The sequence below is a fragment of the Scardinius erythrophthalmus genome (assembly GCF_964197995.2).
Source record: "Scardinius erythrophthalmus genome assembly, chromosome: 23".
In the NCBI taxonomy this organism is placed as follows: domain Eukaryota; kingdom Metazoa; phylum Chordata; class Actinopteri; order Cypriniformes; family Leuciscidae; genus Scardinius; species Scardinius erythrophthalmus.
The window spans coordinates 12,244,368-12,262,743 of NC_138243.1; the positions used below are offsets into that span (position 1 = coordinate 12,244,368).

At 43.0% G+C, this 18,376-nt stretch overlaps 1 protein-coding gene across 5 annotated transcripts in view; it reads left to right on the forward strand.

Annotated features, from left to right (window-relative positions):
* The window catches only part of dpysl2b (dihydropyrimidinase like 2b), a 41,294-nt gene that overhangs the window by 6,315 nt on the left and 16,603 nt on the right, over positions 1-18,376 (forward strand). Inside the window, exons 1-4 of one of the 5 annotated variants that reach the window (XM_081354432.1) lie at positions 3,405-3,456; positions 3,565-3,666; positions 10,333-10,421; positions 10,957-11,141. In XM_081354432.1, coding sequence (XP_081210558.1) covers positions 3,625-3,666; positions 10,333-10,421; positions 10,957-11,141 — 316 coding nt within the window. In that variant the 5' untranslated portion in view covers positions 3,405-3,456; positions 3,565-3,624. Of the gene's footprint in view, positions 1-3,378; positions 3,667-10,332; positions 10,422-10,956; positions 11,142-18,376 lie in introns of those variants that run through there. The other 4 variants (XM_081354430.1, XM_081354431.1, XM_081354429.1 and 1 more) reach the window with 4 other exon arrangements.

Here is an 18,376-nt window from a genome sequence, read left to right on the forward strand (position 1 = left end):
TTATAGTTATCGTGCTTGGTGTGAACGGGCCTTTACTCTGAGCTACGAGGTTGTTAATTGATAGTATTTGCTTCTGCTGAAGCCGTCAGCCCACATTATTTAAACTTAGTTTTCACATTTTCGTTTTACAGCAGAATTCATGGTGAAAAACTACATTACCCATGATGCTGTACAGAAAAGTACACCAATCAAACAAGCTAAAAGAACTCTTTAGCTCCGCCCACTCCCATGAAGCACTGCAAATGACATAATCGAGTCGATCTCCCTACATATATAAAATATATTTCTCATTGTTTTTAATTCTATTATGCTGTTCACAATGCCTCATGGGATTGTAGTTCTTTCCCTCACTAAAGCCAGTCTTGTACCTTTGTATATTTGTCAGATTAATGGTTCGTGGTTGGCTTGGTTCATGGCTTATAACGCTTTCACAAATACTTTGTTTTGAAATCCCTATGGGAGAAATGAATGGAAAAATACTTCCGGAACCAGCATGGCTGAGAAAGTGGGCGGGGACTGTTGCACTTTATTACACTGTTCTCTGAAATACTTGATTTTGATTGGTCAATCGCAGCATCCTGTTGTCAGATATTTATGTATAATAACCTTTAAACAGTATTTTTGACATTTTCGCTGGCAACCAATCTGTTACAGAAAATTGGCATGAGCAGTCTCCATGGGTCACTTGACAAGAAAATTGTCAGAGCCACTTGAAATTTCAAGATTTTTCATTTTTCAAGATGGCCGACACCTTAGTGGAGCAGTTAAGTGATATAGTGGTTTATTTGGTGATACAAACATGAAAATTGGCATGAGCAGTCTCTGTGGGTCACTAGACAATAAGCCACCCACAGCTACTTGAAATTTCAAGATGGCGGCCATTTTTCAAGATGGCCACCACCTTAGTGGAGCAATTAGACTCATGGCAATTTTCATGCTTGTATCACCAACTAAATGATTTCTTAAGCCTAATTGCTCCACTAAGGTGGTGGCCATCTTGAAAAATGGCCGCCATCTTGAAATTTCAAGTAGCTGTAGGTGGCTTATTGTCAAGTGACCCACAGAGACTGCTCATGCCAATTTTCATGCTTGTATCACTAAATAAACCACTATATCACTTAACTGCTCTACTAAGGTGTCGGCCATCTTGAAAAATGGCCGCCATCTTGAAATTTCAAGTGGCTCTGACAATTTTTTGTCAAGTGACCCATGGAGACTGCTCATGCCAATTTTCACGCTTGTATCATAAACTGAACGATTCTGCCAAACATAAGCACTTAGCCGCTCCACTACTATTCCTATATGACAAAATAATGTCAAATGATTTACTTATTTAGCAAGAAGTAATATGCAATATTGTAAAATGCATTTCTTCAGGATGATACAAAATCTTATCACCCTGTCTGGGTTTGACTTGCGCTAACAACCAGCTGACTGTACAATATCCACTACTCATTTTTAAGGTTGTTACGGGTGAATAAAACCATGAATTCTTTTAAGGCTTGAATATTTTCTGTTGTTCTCACAGTAAAAAAGGTCAAGGATGCATACACCTTCAGTGGTCATTATAGAGCTTATGTAGCCCCGCCCCTTTTTTCAGTCTTCCACTGTGTATTTCCACAGCATGAAGGTAAGACCTTACGGATTTGTGAATGAACCGTTCATTTTAAAATCTCCCTGGATATCTATAATGACATCCGCTTCAAACATCACAATCCTGATGATAACTTTTCTTAACTCTCCACTTAATCAGTTAGTTACTCTTGCCTAAATATACAGAGCTATTGCAAAAATGGAAGTTCAAATACAAAATTCTAAATATGTCTGAGCGCTTGTTTATCTGGTGCATAAGGTCTATACCTTGCAAAGGTTCGTGCATTTAGAAATAAGGTGCAGCCCTTCTAGCTAGTTTATATTTTTAATAAGAAAATGTTCAACCCCTACAAAATAAGATGACTTTATTGAAGTCCAGCTCTTGTTCCCAAGAGTATCAAGTATGTGTGGGCCTTGGTATCTGGATGTGGTAACCATAGCTACAGATACAATGATGATGCTGAACGATGACTGAAGTATGCCCCGATTGGGCTTTAAGCTCATATGCCTGTTTTCCCTCTTTATATTCAGAATTACCCTCCTTATTCACATAAACCATGGAAGAGAAAACTGTATGGCTGTTTCACTGAATGCTGTTACTGTTGTACATGATACTATACAAAAAGCGCTATGTCACCCATACCGAACAGGAAATTGTTCTGTTTGGCAAGTGTGATTTAAAGCCACTCCCATGATTTCCCTCCTCATGACAGGCCTGAATGACCGCAGAGATCAATAGCATGTTTAAATCTACTGCATTGAGACCAAAGTAGCCTGAAGGACCCGGATGTTGAGCTATAGACTTTGCACATACACTAGATTTGAGGCAAAAGATTAATGTTAAGAAGGCATTAAATGTGGTGTTATTATGTTCTGAATTGCCTGAACTAAAACTGCATATCGTTTTGCTACTTTGGCAATCTAAGGCAATCACATTTATTTTATTTGCTTACTGTGCACACAACTTTATTATCAAACCATTTATTTTCAAAGCATTTTCAAACATAGTATTCAAGTACAAAATATTCATTTAAAAAAATGTCATGAATAGTCATTTTAGGGGTTTGACATGAATAAAACAAGTCTTTTCATAAAATGGTCAAGAAATTTCAAGATCAAAACTGATCAAAATAATTAATCATATTTATACATTAAAATATAAAATATGTGTGTGTATATATATTTATATATATATATATATATATATATATATATATATATATATAAGGCCTATATCACGAACAATGAATACAATTAATTAATAATATGAAAAATGTTTTACTGCTGTTTTTCTTCATATGCCAATATTTCTCTTTTTTCTATACTACATTTCTAATATTCTGATATAAAACTAATATTCTGCCTTCTAATAAGATATTTTTTTGTTATTATTATTTCAATTTCCAGACAGTTACACCACTTAGACCTTTTTGGACTTTAGCCTCACAACAGTATCTAGGCTAACATGAATTCTAAATCAGACATTGATTTTTTTATTTTGTTTTATTTTTATGTACACATTGTTGAGGTGTATTCAAATCATTATCCTCATCAATTGATTTTTTTTTTAATATACATTTTAATAACAAATGGCATAATAAACTGCATAATCGTTAGCATACAATCATATTTAATATTCATTTCTAAAACAGTTTTATTTTTTCCATCAGTTTCGATGAGATTATGCAAAACACCATTGTCTGAAACACTGGTCACCCTCTCTGGACTCAGAGGAGGAGCTGCCGGCTATCCAGGGCGGGGTTGTGCGCATGCGCGCTGCTCTCCGCTATGAAAATCTCTCGTTTTGTCTCAGACAGTCTGGGTGGACTTGGTGCATCAGTGGAGAGGAGATATTGGGCACAGGTCTTTTGTCCTTTACATTTCTAGCGCTTTTGCCTCCTCCGTTCGCCTCTTAATTTCTCGAGGACTACAAAAATTGTCATAAACCAAGCCATTTCCCCTCCCAAACAGATCGTTGCATCCATTATTACAGTGATAACGGTTCATCAAAGGGAATAGAGCAGAACGAAGATGTCTGGCTATCAGGGCAAGAAGAATATTCCCCGCATAACCGTGAGTTATGGAATATCTTCTTTAATTATTACTAAGTATAAAGCATGTTTAGAAATATTTAAAATCCTGTGAGAATGAATGTTTTTGATTTGCAATGCTAATGAACGCTGATCCGAACTAACGTTAAACGCAACGCTCGCGACCGCTGATCTCCTGCTCCGCTACATTACGCTACGTTACTCAGGTGCTTGTAGCCGGTTAACTTGTGGTTTTTTAAAGCGAAATTCAGCTGTCAAAGTCTATAACATAGCTCTTGAAGCAGTAGGCTACTGCAGCATTTGTAGGACTGGTTTTGTGATTCACACCCCATCTACACGACGCAAAACAGAAACGTTCCCTTTATAATTAATGAAGCTGTTTGCGCCGTTAACTTTGCGTAGCGTTACTACACAAACTGTTACAATGTGTAACGAGCATAGCATTCCACGGTGTATCTAAAAATTGCAATGATCAATGTGACTTTTACGCGAACAAAACGCACACAAACGTGTTTAAGGGAGCGGTACAGGATAATGGAAAAACGCATGGCAAACCGGGAGGAAATTATCATATTTCCTTCCTCAGTAAAGTGGGCTTGATTTATAATAGGTGCACTTCATGACCCATGTCTCTGCATTTTTGCATTTGGACAAGCCATGCATTGAAATAATTGTCTGTAAAGTCACAAAAGGATAGACATTATCATGCATCCCCACCCTTCTGATTATAACATATATTTATGACATCACAATGCACCTAATTTGATCTGTCTTATTGTAATACATGCTGCAAATAGCTGTTCGGAGGCGGTCGAATGGAGCTCCCACTCGGCTCGGCTGGTGGCGGGTGTGCCTTTGTTTCTTTTCAAAGGAAGCACTTTCAGCTGAGGTTTTGGGGGAGAGCTTTAGGACACCCTTTTAGATTCTCTTAGCTATGCTGAATGAGAAGTAGGTGGGCTGTGGTTTCCATCCAGCATGTTAAGGGAAACCACATCCAGCTCTTACTAAGATCTAAGAGGTTGGAGAACAGCCAGTCCGAGACTCCATCCCTATAGCACGTGTGGATGCATGCATGCAAAAAAAGATTCAAATATGCAGATAGGAATGTATTCAGATAAGAAACAAGGGGAAATGTTGCGAGAAGAATGTCCTATCTGAAGCCTCATGGAGAGAAATGCTTGTGGAGTTGCTTAAAGCTGGCTGTGCCACACCCCTATACAGTCTTTTAGTGTTGCGTCTATGGCACATCGGAAAGTATGGGAATTAAACGCTTTAAAATCTGTCGAGTGACACCAAATGCCTCTCTGGTGCAAAGGGCTCTCGGTTTGGATTTTTACTTGTTGCGTCGGTTAACTGTAGTCACAGCTCGGCCCCATCAGTCATCACCTCTTGTTTCCCCTGTACTGTAGTGGAATTCATGTGCTGTCTCTCGACCCGAAATTTGCTCACTGCGGACCTCCCAAGCACACTGTGACACAAAACCCTGTGCATAAATATTGTCCTCATAAAAGCTTCAGCACAACTGGGTGAATCGTTCTGGTGCAATTTGTAGAGCGGATATTTAAAAGCAGTTGAAATGGCCATGCAATTAACAGACGCAAACACTGATTGACCTTATTAGCTCTGTATTTCCTGTCAGAAATAGCCACAGGCGTGGTTTGATGCACACATATTTGACACACGGGCATATGTGATGTGTGCTGGCTGGAATGGTTGACGGGTGGGTCTGGGACTGGGAGGGCCAGCTGCATTGGTCAGCTGCGCAGACAGGCGGACATCTTCTTGTGCCTTATTAAAGATGAATGTTAGCTTTAATTCACCACATGCCTGCTCACTTTTAACCGTAGTTATGAGGTCAGACATCAAAGCAATTTTATATTCATAAATTCATTGACTGCAAATTCACTTATTTTCATTGTAATAACTTTACTGGTGTTGTTACATAATCACATATTATTAACTTATGGATGGATGATAGTTCTGTTACATTGTTGTTTGCCGTTTCTAGATTTTTCAGCATCAGACAAAAATAAATAGTGTGAGTAAATATTTATATTCAATATTTGCTTCAATAGTTATTCTTTTATTTACTAAAGATGAAAGTTTGATATTTTAGTATGTACTTGGTTTTGCTTTACTCAATTATTTATAAAGTAAATATAGAAATAAATATTACAATAAAATATATATTTTTAGTATAAAATAAAACTATCTGTAAGTAAATGCATAAATATTTTGTAAATAAGCAATGCATTTACAATATTTATTTACTAAATAAAGATGATAGTTTATTGTATTATTTATTTATTTATTTACTTTTTGCATATTTATTAATTACTATACAGAAAGATAAGTCTTGTTTTAAATATTAGTAGTTGTAAATAATAAAAAAAATAACTATTTAGTAAATAATTTGATTTTTTATTTTAAAAAAAAAGTCTATGATCTGTATTTAGTAACTAAACATGTACGTACGTAAGTAATGTATTTACAATATTTATCCATTTATTTACTAAATAAAGGTGATAGTTTTATTTCAAATATTTATGATGGTTCTGTAGTAATTAAATAATTTACTTTAGTAAAGGAAATAAATACACCTTTATCAAAATAAAATATTTTATTTAGTAAGTAAATAAATAAGTAAATATTTTAAAACAAAGCTATTTTCTATATTTAGTAAATCAAGAAATACATAAGTAAATAAGTACTGTATGAATGAACATGTATAAGAAATGTATAAAAAACAAATTCTTATGTAAATATATGTACAAGAAATTAAATAGATATTAAAAATAAGACTATATCATATTTCTTGCATGTGGCTGAATTTTGCTGTTTTAAATCTAATACAGTGTAAAATGCAGTGATTCCAATAAAACCCTCCTGAGCCCAGTCATCTGGTTACCATGGCAACCGCAGCAGCTCCAGTGCAACCCAGTGATCTGTCCCAGAATGCTCTGCTGTTATGTCCCCAGCACAAAGCACAATCTCGACTTTGACTCATACCTGCCAAATAGCATTCAGGATTTCTCATTCATAATGACTTCAGAGGGGGAAAAGGCCCCATGTACGCAAACATCCAAGGCACACTTTCAGTTTTCTTTTAAAGAGGATCATATGCGGATTAAGCTGGCAACTAGATTTTGACTCAACTAAATCTGTTTCTAAATAAGTGAGGGATGGAACTTCAAGTTAAACCCTGAGACTGGAAGTCAGTCAACTGACTAAATCAGTCGTCTTCTGGTCTAAAATGTAATGTCCTTTATAGTTCGTATCATACTTTTGGTGTTCATATGACATTATAATGTTATGTTAGCATGTCTGTTCAAACTCACGTTATCATTTATGGCAAGCAGTGGTCATTATTATAAACATGCAGACCAGAAGACTTCCTGTGAGCGTTCTCATGCACTAAATATCTAGCACTGTGACTCTGGAAAAGGTCCAAAACAAGCACCAGGTCAGCCCATAAAGTCCCCGTTTCTTTTTTTTCTTCTTTTTTTCAGACTTCCTCTAATTAACATTATGACCTTTCTGATGATGTCATCGGAATTGACGGCTGTGATTGGTTGACGGCTGTGACGTTGATTTGTGCATTGACGGCTGTGATTGGTTGATTTGTGCACAGAGACTGAGGAAATGGATTGCAGTGATTGTCGTGGTTATGTAATGGATGTTATGCAGCAGCTGTTCAGTGTGGCTGACCGCCAAAGCCACTTGCATGGTCCCTGAAGCCCCTCTGCGAAGATCTGGACATTCAGAGGAGAAGGCATTCTTAGACACTGGTGGTTTGTAAAAATGAAACTCACTAAATACTAAAGGAAATGAAGCACTGTTTCACTGTAAACCTATATAAGTTGGCAAAACACAAAGAATTTGAGGGAATCACATCAGTTACATCAAATGTTTTACGTTAAGAAAAGTTTAATCAGAACTTTTATTTTGTACTCGGACATTTAAATTGCTCTTAACTTGAAATATTTGAGTAGGCTAATTCATTAATTTAACTTAAAATTATCACGTAATCTAATTTTAAATTATTTCAAAGTAGAGGAAACTTCTCTAGCTTTAAGTAGCTAATTCAATAAATGCTAACTTGCTGAATGGTAATACAATGTTTTGATAGCATTAGCATAGCATAACAATTGCTGAATGAGTATGGCGATATAGAACATTTAACATACCAGACTCATGCTCCACTTGTCGCCATGATGGTAACTCCAAAAAACGCAACATAACAGAAACTCTTCTAAATTAGCATAGCAAAGGATTAAACACTACTAAATCTCCCACTTAACATTAATCTTGCACAAAAAACATTATATAACACTTAATTTTAGCATTTACTATTCCTTTTCGAGTGCCATGGCAAAGCATGCTAGGAAATATAAATCCCAACAGGTTCAGTTAAATGCAAGTTTGTCTAAATTAAAACATACAAGTTTATAAAACTCAAAACAATGAAACATGTACTTAAAATGTGTCAGTTTTGCGAACTCAGAAGAAAAAGAAAGTTCTAAAAACTCATAAAAGTTGATTGGATTGAACTAAATTTGTTTAAGTTTTCTGTACTCAAACCAATTTATTATTTTGAGCGTTAGGGTTTACCGTGTTGGTTAAAGTACTGTATCTGGCATTGTTTTCCTCTTTAATGGTGCTCTGAGATATGTATAGTAGGAGATGTCAGGTCAGTGGAGTATTTTCTTTCATCACTAAGTGAATCAGGGCAGGGCTTGGGAAGCCACCGAGGGCCTCATGTTGCTGGGTTGCCAACAAGCACGCAAAGAGGCAGAAACGCAGACAGAGTCGCCTTTGTCCCCGTACGATGCCGAGGGCCTTGTGACTGGAATTGTTCCATTGCTCCCCTTTCAGAAAAATGAACGTTCTTCTGGGGCTCTGAATGTTAAGAGAATCCTGGGTGGCGTTGTCCGTACCGGGGTGTCGAGCCAAACTTTACCCTTCGTTGGGAGGCATGATGCTGTTATCCATTCATTGCTTGGGAAATGTATAAAGTACAAATTTGGGACACTTTTTGACATTAAGATGACTCGAGCAAACAAATCTTTGTAATGAACAATTCATTCTCGTTCACTTTATTGTACTGTGTAATTTTTGGTTTGTTTGTTTTGTTTAATGCTGGACTGCAGCATTTTATTGGTTGGACCAAATGAACAAACATGCCCCTTTCAATGAACGAGTCAGTGTTTATGCTTTATAAAGATGATAGTTTTATGTTAATATTTATGTATATATTTATTTTTACATTACTCGAGCAATTATTTATGTAATCAATACAGAAAGATGTTTTTTTAAATAATCTTTGTGTAGCGCTTACATAAATAATTACTTAAGTAAATAAATAAAATATCAGTTAAATTCACTTATTTTCATGTTAATCAGTTACTACAATTATTGCATATTCACTTATTAATAACTGACTTGACGGTCAGTAGTTCTGTTACATTGTTGTTTGCAGTTTCTATAGACCCGACTGTAAAAGACAAAAAATAAATACATTAGGGAGTAAATAAATCATTTTTATATATTTATTTATTTGCTTCAACATTTAGGTTTTTTCATTATTTATTTACTAAATACAGTTTTTTTTTTCTTTTTTATTTATAAATGTGTCTTCATTCAATTATTTATTGAATTACTACAAAAACGTATACTATAAAAACATTATCTGTGTTTGTTAAATACATTTTCGAAAATAAGTAAAAATTCATTCTTGTTCACTTTCTTGTACGGTCTCATATTTTTCATTCACTGAAGCGTAAAAGACTGACCTAAAGTGCAAACCAATAGAATTCGAGTGCAGGCTGTGAAGGAGCATTTCATTGGTTTAGCTGCTGAACGAACACGCCCACTTCACAGAATGAGTCAGTGTTTTTAGTCTGATCGAGACTGCTGAATGAACTGGGACATCTCGCTCGTAAACAATCTGAACAATTGAAACATTGAGAATGAGTTTCTGCTTGTAGTTCCTTCAGCTCTGTGTGGGACTCAGTCTTGTTCACTAAAAAGAGATAAATGTGATGAATTATGAATGTGTATAAATGTGTACCATACACAATTTTTATATAAACCTAACTGTAGTTTTGTTGACATGCATATTGTAATAAGACTTCTTGCATTTTTTTTAAGTCTACAGTTTTTACCAAATTGGTTGAGTGAATTATTAATTGACTCACTCATAACACTCAAAAGACTTAACCAACCTACTAGTGTAACTATATAACCTGTTGAAAGGCCACTAAGCGAATCAGTGAGTGAATAGGAACTAATCATTTTGGTGAATGGCTTCAAAGATTCGAGTCACTGAGATTAATTAAAAATCCCCAGTACTGATTCAGTACACACTAGATTAGAAATAGCAGTTTCAGCTCAGTCTTCAATGTTTTACAGAGCACATTGTAGCACAGTGACAGATAAATGTTCCATGGTGAACATGTGTTTATAATTGTGAAGGCCACAGAATTGAGTGATGCCCCTTATAAAGAATGCGAGCGACACTATACTGGTTCCTTATAAGCTCTGATTTACTGGCTCCTGTTAATTTAGTATTTTTGTACTAAATTTTCACCTTCACCTTGCAGCAGTGTTCTTCAGTGCTGTGCCAAGGTGAATAGACCGTTTACACAATTCGATGGGATACTGAGGTGAATTTTATCTGTCTTTACAGAGTGACCGTCTCTTGATTAAAGGGGCTAAGATTGTGAATGATGATCAGTCGTTCTGTGCCGACATCTACATAGAGGATGGCCTGATCAAGTGAGTATGAGAGATTCTTAAATTAATATGTAACGGATTGCTAATCAAATGAGAGGAAGACAGATAGATAGATAGATAGATAGATAGATAGATAGATAGATAGATAGATAGATAGATAGATAGATAGATAGATAGATAGATAGATAGATAGATAGATAGATAGATAGATAGATAGATAGATAGATAGATAGATAGATAGATGGAGACAGAGAGATATAGATAGATAGATAGATAGATAGATAGATATAGATAGATAGATAGATAGATAGATAGATAGATAGATAGATAGATAGATAGATAGATAGATAGATAGATAGATAGATAGATAGATAGATAGATAGATAGATAGATAGATAGATATGTCTCTCAGCAGTCTGAGGTTATGAATTTAGTGTGTACACAATGTGCCTTTATATCACATGACACATAATGAGATAATGAAATAGCCCTTTAAATTTGGCTTTTGAAATTAAATTAAGATTCATCCAATTGTATAACTAGTATTGCATTTTTCATATCTCACTCTCACTCACAGGCAAATTGGAGAAAATCTGATAGTGCCCGGTGGGGTGAAAACCATCGATGCCCATGGGCGTATGGTGATGCCAGGTGGCATTGATGTGCACACACGCTTCCAGATGCCTGACAGGGGCATGACTTCTGCAGATGACTTCTACCAAGGCACCCGCGCTGCGCTGGCTGGAGGAACCACCATGATCAGTATGTGTCAAACTGGCCTCAGTATGCTGAGTTTTATGGAGAAACTGACTTGAGATCAGTCTGCACACTGTCTGCATAGTAACCATATAGAACATCATAGCAACCACTTAGCAATGCCTTTGCAACCACCTAGAAATTCCATAGCAACCAACAAGAAATGCCTCAACAACAACCCACAACCATTGTTGGGCTTGTTACTCAAAAACTTCATTTATTTCTCATGACTCTTTTTAAAAGTAATATTAATACTTATTTATACTCCATCTCCTTTGGTCGGTTGCAGGGCCTCAAGCCAACCCACGCCATCCCCCACCCCCGGCTCATTAACTATTTCCCCGCCAATAGTTGAAGGAAACAAGCTGTTTTATGAATGGTAACTGTAATATCATTCCAGTAATCATGTAGAGCATCACAGTCCCGCCCACAGCCGGTGCCGGAAGTAAGAATTCAATACAATTTCTCCATTGACAGTTGGGGTATAAGCCATAAAAACGTAACCATACATGGTAGACTTAAAACCAGCTACGGCTGTACTAAGCGATTGTATATGCTCATATAAACGCCAAAAGTTCATGGGGCACTAACCTTGTTTTGAGATAAATGCCTTTTATTCGCGATGTCTTGTGCTGAGTCCCAATTCGCATACTATCCGTCCTAAATAGTATGCGAAACGTCTCGGTTACGGATGTAACCCTCGTTCCCTGAGTAGGGAACGGAGACGTTACGTCGGATGACGACGATTGGGGTTTCGCTTAGAAAGCCTCTCACCTTCGAGTATATAAAACGAGCCAATGGCAATGAAATGCCATGGGTCTGCGGAATTTGCATAGCGTATCTCCGCCCACCGCAGGGGGTATATAAGGAAGTACGCTGCAATATGCAGATATGTCTTCGCTGAGGAGCCGAGACTGAACTCAGGCGTTTTTCAGCGATACAGCGGAAGTGGCAGGAAGACGTAACGTCTCCGTTCCCTACTCAGGGAACGAGGGTTACATCCGTAACCGAGACGTTCCCTTTCGTGGTCACTCCGAGTTACGTCGGATGACGACGATTGGGGTTCCAGTCTAATCACGCCACCTCGGCTGTCATCCAGTGCCCTGCGTAAGTCTGAGCTCCCTGTTGTGAGAATAGCACGAACGAATGAGTCCTACTTAACACAGGAATACCAAGGTACACTGGGAAGCATATCTCAGGAGAAATATGCAATTATGCCCAACCATTAAGGGGGGGACTTGAGAGACACATATGACCCAGAGGGATGCATATGGGGTATCACTGAGGTGTCCAGCCGCAGGTGGAATATTTAAACCCCAGGGGTGGCAAGGTGGCTTGCCAAGGGAAAGACACACGCTCAAAAGAGACTTACAGTGGAATACACATGTGGGGGTCGCCCAAAGGGGGGACCATGCACATGGAGGCACCTAGTCAAGCGCAAGAGCTGTGTTATGGCAGATTGGCATAACTCAGGCGTTGACGTAACCAGTGCTGGAGGAACTCAGAGCTTATCAGACTCACCTGAGAAGATGATCGCACGTATCCCGTCCGTGGAGAGGAATGGCGAGCAAGCGAAGACACCTGAGCAGAATCTAGTACCGGCTGGTTGAAGCGAGTACATGAGAAGAAACTGGCTCTACTCGGAGATTATAGAATCTCTCGAATGTGTTGGGTGTCGCCCAGCCTGCAGCTCTACAAATGTCTGTTAGCGAGGTGCCATGCGCTAGAGCCCAAGAAGAAGCCACACTACGAGTGGAGTGGGCTTTCACACCAAGGGGGCATTGACGACCTTGCTGCTGGTATGCCAAAGCAATGGTATCCACTATCCAGTGAGATAACCTTTGCTTTGAGAGAGCCTTTCCCTTCAGCTTCCCACCATAACAGACAAAGAGCTGGTCTGAGGTCCTGAAACACCGCGTTCTGTCTACGTAAGCACGGAGGGCGCGTACTGGACAGAGCAGTGCCAAGGCTGGGTCTGCCTCCTCCAAGGGCAGCGCTTGCAGGTTCACTACCTGTTCTCGAAAGGGTGTGGTAGGAACCTTGGGCACGTATCCAAGCCGGGGTCTCAGGATCACGTGAGAGTTAGCCGGCCCGAATTCCAGGCACGCTTCGTCAACCGAAAATGCCTGCAGGTCCCCTACCCTCTTGCTGGAGGCCAATGCAACCAGGAGCGCTGTCTACATTAGGGGTTGCACGACTACTGATTTCTGCTAGTCGATTTCTTATCAAAACAATACTCGAGTTACTCGACTACTCGTGGTTCATGCTACTGTAAATGAAAAGACATGAAATAGCTAGATCTTATCAATAAACATTTATTAATTCATAGCCAAATGCAACAATTACATAAGTAAACTCTCAAAACATTATAATTATGACATTTCATTTTTAAATTTTCATGTAACAGTCTATAGCCAAATAAATGGCCGTTCTTGCTTTTCATTTCAGACGTCTGCTTCTAGGGGCCGTCACATATCGCGTCTTTTCCGCGCTCAAGGTCGTCATTTCAAATGTAGGCGCACGCTCATAATGAAAGCAACATGGTGCGCTAGTTTTTCCAAGCGGGTTTTTTCTTCTCATCTCCAGAAATATATCTAGTAGTAAAGCTAATGCAAGGGCTAGAAATCAATTAATCCTTTGCGGAATGATACTTCTTCGTCGTCATCATGGAGAGCGCAGTTTGTTTGCATAGCAACGACAGACGCCACGGGAGCGGGAGTGCGAGCGCTTGTAGGAGACAGCGGCACGGTCGCGCGCGCTTTCCACACGTTTTTAGACGCAATATGTGAACGGCCTCTTGCAGAGTTGGTCAATTACAATATTTTTGTCATCCTTGATGAAATACTTCCACACATCTGACGTGTGGTGTCTGTTGGTGACGTTCGCCATTTTTAATTCATTTATGGTTAATGGACGCTCGAGTAGTCGATTGTTTCCGACAGCGTCGACTAGTGGTTGAAGTAGTCGATCTATCGACTACTCGACTAGTCTATGCAAGCCCTAGTCTACATAGACAGGAACTTAAACTCCACTGATTGCAAAGGCTCAAATGGAGCACTCTGCAGGGCAGTTAGAACCACTGAGAGGTCCCAAGAGGGTACGAGGGGAGGACGAGGAGGATTTAGTCTCCTCGCTCCCCTCAGGAACCTGACGATCAGATCGTGCTTCCCCAAAGACTTACCATCGACTGCTTCGTGATGTGCGGCAATGGCGGCAACATACACTTTCAGGGTGGAGGGAGACAGCCTTCGCTCCAACCCTTCTTGCAGGAAGGAAAGCACGACACTGATCGGGCATTTCGTGGGTTCTTGATGTTTAGAAGAACACCAGTTGACGAAGAGGTTCCACTTCAACGCATAGGCATGTCTCGTGGACGATGCTCTAGCGGAAGTGATGGTAGCCACCACCGCAGGTGGTAGGGTACTCAAACCTGCCTCGTCCCGTCCAGGAGCCACACGTGGAGGTTCCAAAGATCGGGACGAGGGTGCCATAAGGTGCCCCGTCCCTGAGAAAGGAGGTCCTTCCTCAGAGGAATTGGCCAGGGAGGTGCTGTCGCGAGGAGTACTAGTTCGGAGAACCAGGTCCGGTTGTGCCAATACGGGGCAACCAAAATGACCTGCTCCTCGTCCTCCCTGATCTTGCGCAAGGTCTGCGCAAGGAGGCTCACTGGGGGAAACGCATACTTGCGTAGGCCCCGCGGCCAGCTGTGCGCCAGTGCATCCGTGCCGAGCGTGCCCTCAGTCAGGGAATAAAACAGGTCGCAATGGGACGAGTCGTGGGAGGCAAACAGGTCTACCTGTGCGTCGCCAAACTGATCCCAAATCAGCTGGACCGTCTGGGGATGGAGCCGCCATTCTCCAGCGAGAGGCCGAACTCGAGACAGCTCGTCGGCCGCCTGGTTCAGGTGTCCCGGGATATAAATGGCTCGAAGCGACCTCAGATGCTTCTGACTCCATATGAGGAGGTGGCGAGCGAGTTGCGACATACGGCGGGAGCGTAGACCACCTTGTTGGTTGATGTACGCTACTGTTGCGGTATTGTCTGATCGGACTAGTACGTGCTGACCCCTGAGCAGCGCATGGAAGCGGTGCAGGGCGAGACGTACAGCCAGCAACTCGAGACAATTGACATGCCAAAGGCGCTGGGGTCCTGTCCAGGAGCCCGCGGCAGCATGACCATTGCACATGGCGCCCCAGCCCGTGGTGGAGGCATCTGTTGATACAACAACATGCCGGGAAACTCGCTCTAAGGGCACTCCGGCCCGTAGAAAATTGAGGTTCGTCCACGGGATGAAGGTCTGACGGCAGGCTGGAGTCACTGGGACTTGGAGCGTGCCGTGTTGCCATGCCCACCTCAGGACTCGATCGCGAAGCCAAAGCTGAAGCGGTCTCATATGAAGCAATCCCAGCGGCGTTACTGCAGCTGCGGATGCCATATGCCCCAGGAGCCTCTGAAATAGTTTCAGTGGAACCGCACTCTTGCCCTCGAATTGGCGAAGACAAGTCAGCAGTGACTGCGCGCGCTCGCTCGTAAGCTGCACGCACATGGCGACCGAGTCGATCTCCATACCGAGAAAAGAGATCCTCTGCACGGGGCAGAGTTTGCTCTTCTCCCAGTTGACCCGAAGGCCCAGACGAGCTAAGTGCCGGAGCACTAGGTCCCTGTGTTCGCAAACCTGGCCTCGAGAGTGAGCTAGGATTAGCCAGTCGTCGAGATAGTTCAGGATGCGAACCCCGTGTTCCCGGAGGGGAACAAGGGCTGCCTCGACGACCTTCGTAAAGACGCGAGGAGACAGGGCTAGCCCGAAAGGGAGAACCGCGTACTGGTATGCCTGCCCCTCGAAAGCAAACCGTAGAAACGGTCTGTGTCGAGGTAAAATGGAGACATGGAAGTAGGCGTCCTTCAGGTCGATCGCTGCAAACCAATCCTGCGGCCGTACACACTGGAGGATGTGTTTGGCCGTTAACATCTTGAACGGCAGCCTGTGAAGGGAGCGGTTCAAGACCCGCAGGTTGAGGATTGGCCGTAACCCACCGGACTTCTTGGGTACAATGAAGTAGGGGCTGTAGAAGCCGGACTTCATCTCGGCCCGGAGGGACAATCTCGATCGCACCCTTCGCCAGTAGGGTGGCGACCTCCGCTCTCATGACAGGGGCATTGCCCCCGACCATAGTGAAGCGGACTCCCCTGAAGTGGGGAGGAGATATCGCGAACTGAATCGCGTAGCCGAATCTAATGGTTCTCGCGACCCAGCGGGACAGTCTGGGAAGCTCTAGCCAGGCCTCCAGAAAGTGCACCAGCGGGGTCATACGAACCACAGACGTACCGTCGGTGGGGCAGCGAGGCGGAATGACCGGCACCAGCGAGGGTGGCATAGCGGCCCTGTGCGGGGGCACGGTCATAAACCGCATCCTGCCAGAGGAGGCCAGGGGAGGGCGCGCGTCCCACGGGGGCGTGCTCTGGCAGGGGTCTGGCGACAGAGGGGGGATGAGAGGAGCGTGGCCCGTGGGCGGCGCGTGCTGTCATCCACTGCCTCTTAAAGCTCAGAGAAAGAGCATCAGTTCTTTAGAACAAGATTCTCCCCCAGCCCTCCACTGGGGGAAGGAGTGGTCCTGCTCCCAACTCCCCGAAGAACTGAGCCCTAACTCCAAGCTGCCCATCTCAGGAGTGCTGCTTAGCCAGGTGTTAGCCGGCTAAGGGGCAGAGACAGGCGGTGCCAGCCTCCAGCGACCTCCTCGTGCTCGGACCGGTGAAGGCTCGAGGGAAGGAGCCGCATGGAGGTGGCGTCGGCGGGAAGCGGACTAAGCAGACCACACCAACGGATGACCGTCAGTGCATAGCCTCAGTCCGCTTCTGGAGTGATCGAAGACTGTTGGGCGCAGTCCTCAACCACACCGCCGACCAGGCTGCCCGCCTCAAGGGTGCTGCTTAGACTGACGTGGCAGTCTAAGGGGCGGAGACGGGCAGCGCCACCCTCCTGCGACTTCCTCCTACTCAGAGCTGGTGAAGGCCCGAGGGGAGCAGCCGCATGGAGGGGGCCTTGGCGGGAAGAAGACTAAGGAGACCGCACGGATGGATGACCATCGGTACAGAACCTGAGTCTGCTTCAGGTGGCCGAAGCCACACCGCCAAAGAGCTCAGCCTGGGACATGGGGGAGCTGAGAAAATTAATTCTCAGACCCTACCACATCAACCTGGCTAAGCCCATGTCTGGACCACATAGTGGACATCACCTGACCCAGGATCACGCAGGTACCGATGTCGCCCGAGAGCAAGGTCAGTAGTGTGCGTGGCGGAACAACCAGGCCGGGCATGGGAGGCATAGCGTCCCAGCATAGGGGCGTGGTTAAAATTTTCCGCGTTCTGCCAGGGTTGGCCAGGGAAGGACTAGCGTTCCACTGCGGCCGGTTCGACAGAACTCCCGGGACAGCACTGCAGCGAAGGCGCAGGCGACACACAGTACTGCATGACCGTGCCACGATAGTGACGGGGAACATACAGACCATGATCACCGTGCGATCGAAAGCAGCGAAGGCGGAGGACACCCGCGAGCCGCGAAAGTCACGTGGAGTCTCGCGCAGCGCAGGCGTCCTGATGCACGTCCGGGAGAAGCTTACAGCGCTCGGGGGGAGGGCGGGGCCACTCCAGCCGATGCTTTCAGCTGCCCGGGAAAGCATGGCTGACAGCTCTGGATCGGTCCCGGCAACGATGGCACTCCCGTGGGAGGCAACGCAGTCGAAACTTCATTTCCAGAGGAATCAAGCCCGCCTTGTGATGCTGTGAGTGCATGGTCTGCGATGTGGAGGGGGGTGTGGCCCGAGGAATTGACTCGTCGGTTGTTGTGCCACACCAAACCCTCAGATCACCCTGGCCACCAGCCAAAGTATCCCTTCTCGAGGAAGAGATAAATTGGGGTTTGGCAGAGGGGACTCTACTCACATGGAGATCATTGAGTCTTGATCTATAAACATCGCGATGGTCATGTTCCCTTCTTTTTCTTTTTTTTTTTTTTTTTAGTTTCTTTTTTTTTTGCAATGAAAACATGACTCATCAACGAGCGCTGCCAAGCGTGATTAAGCCCAACACGCAAAAACAGCGCTCGCGACCGTTAGGCAGATGACCGCACAGTGCGCACACACATCCAGAAAATACACGGGCGAACCGTCTTGAAAAAGACGTGCCGCGTGCAGCTCTTTAAGAGAGTGGAAAAGCTCAGCAGAGTGCTGAAGCGCCCAGGGAGA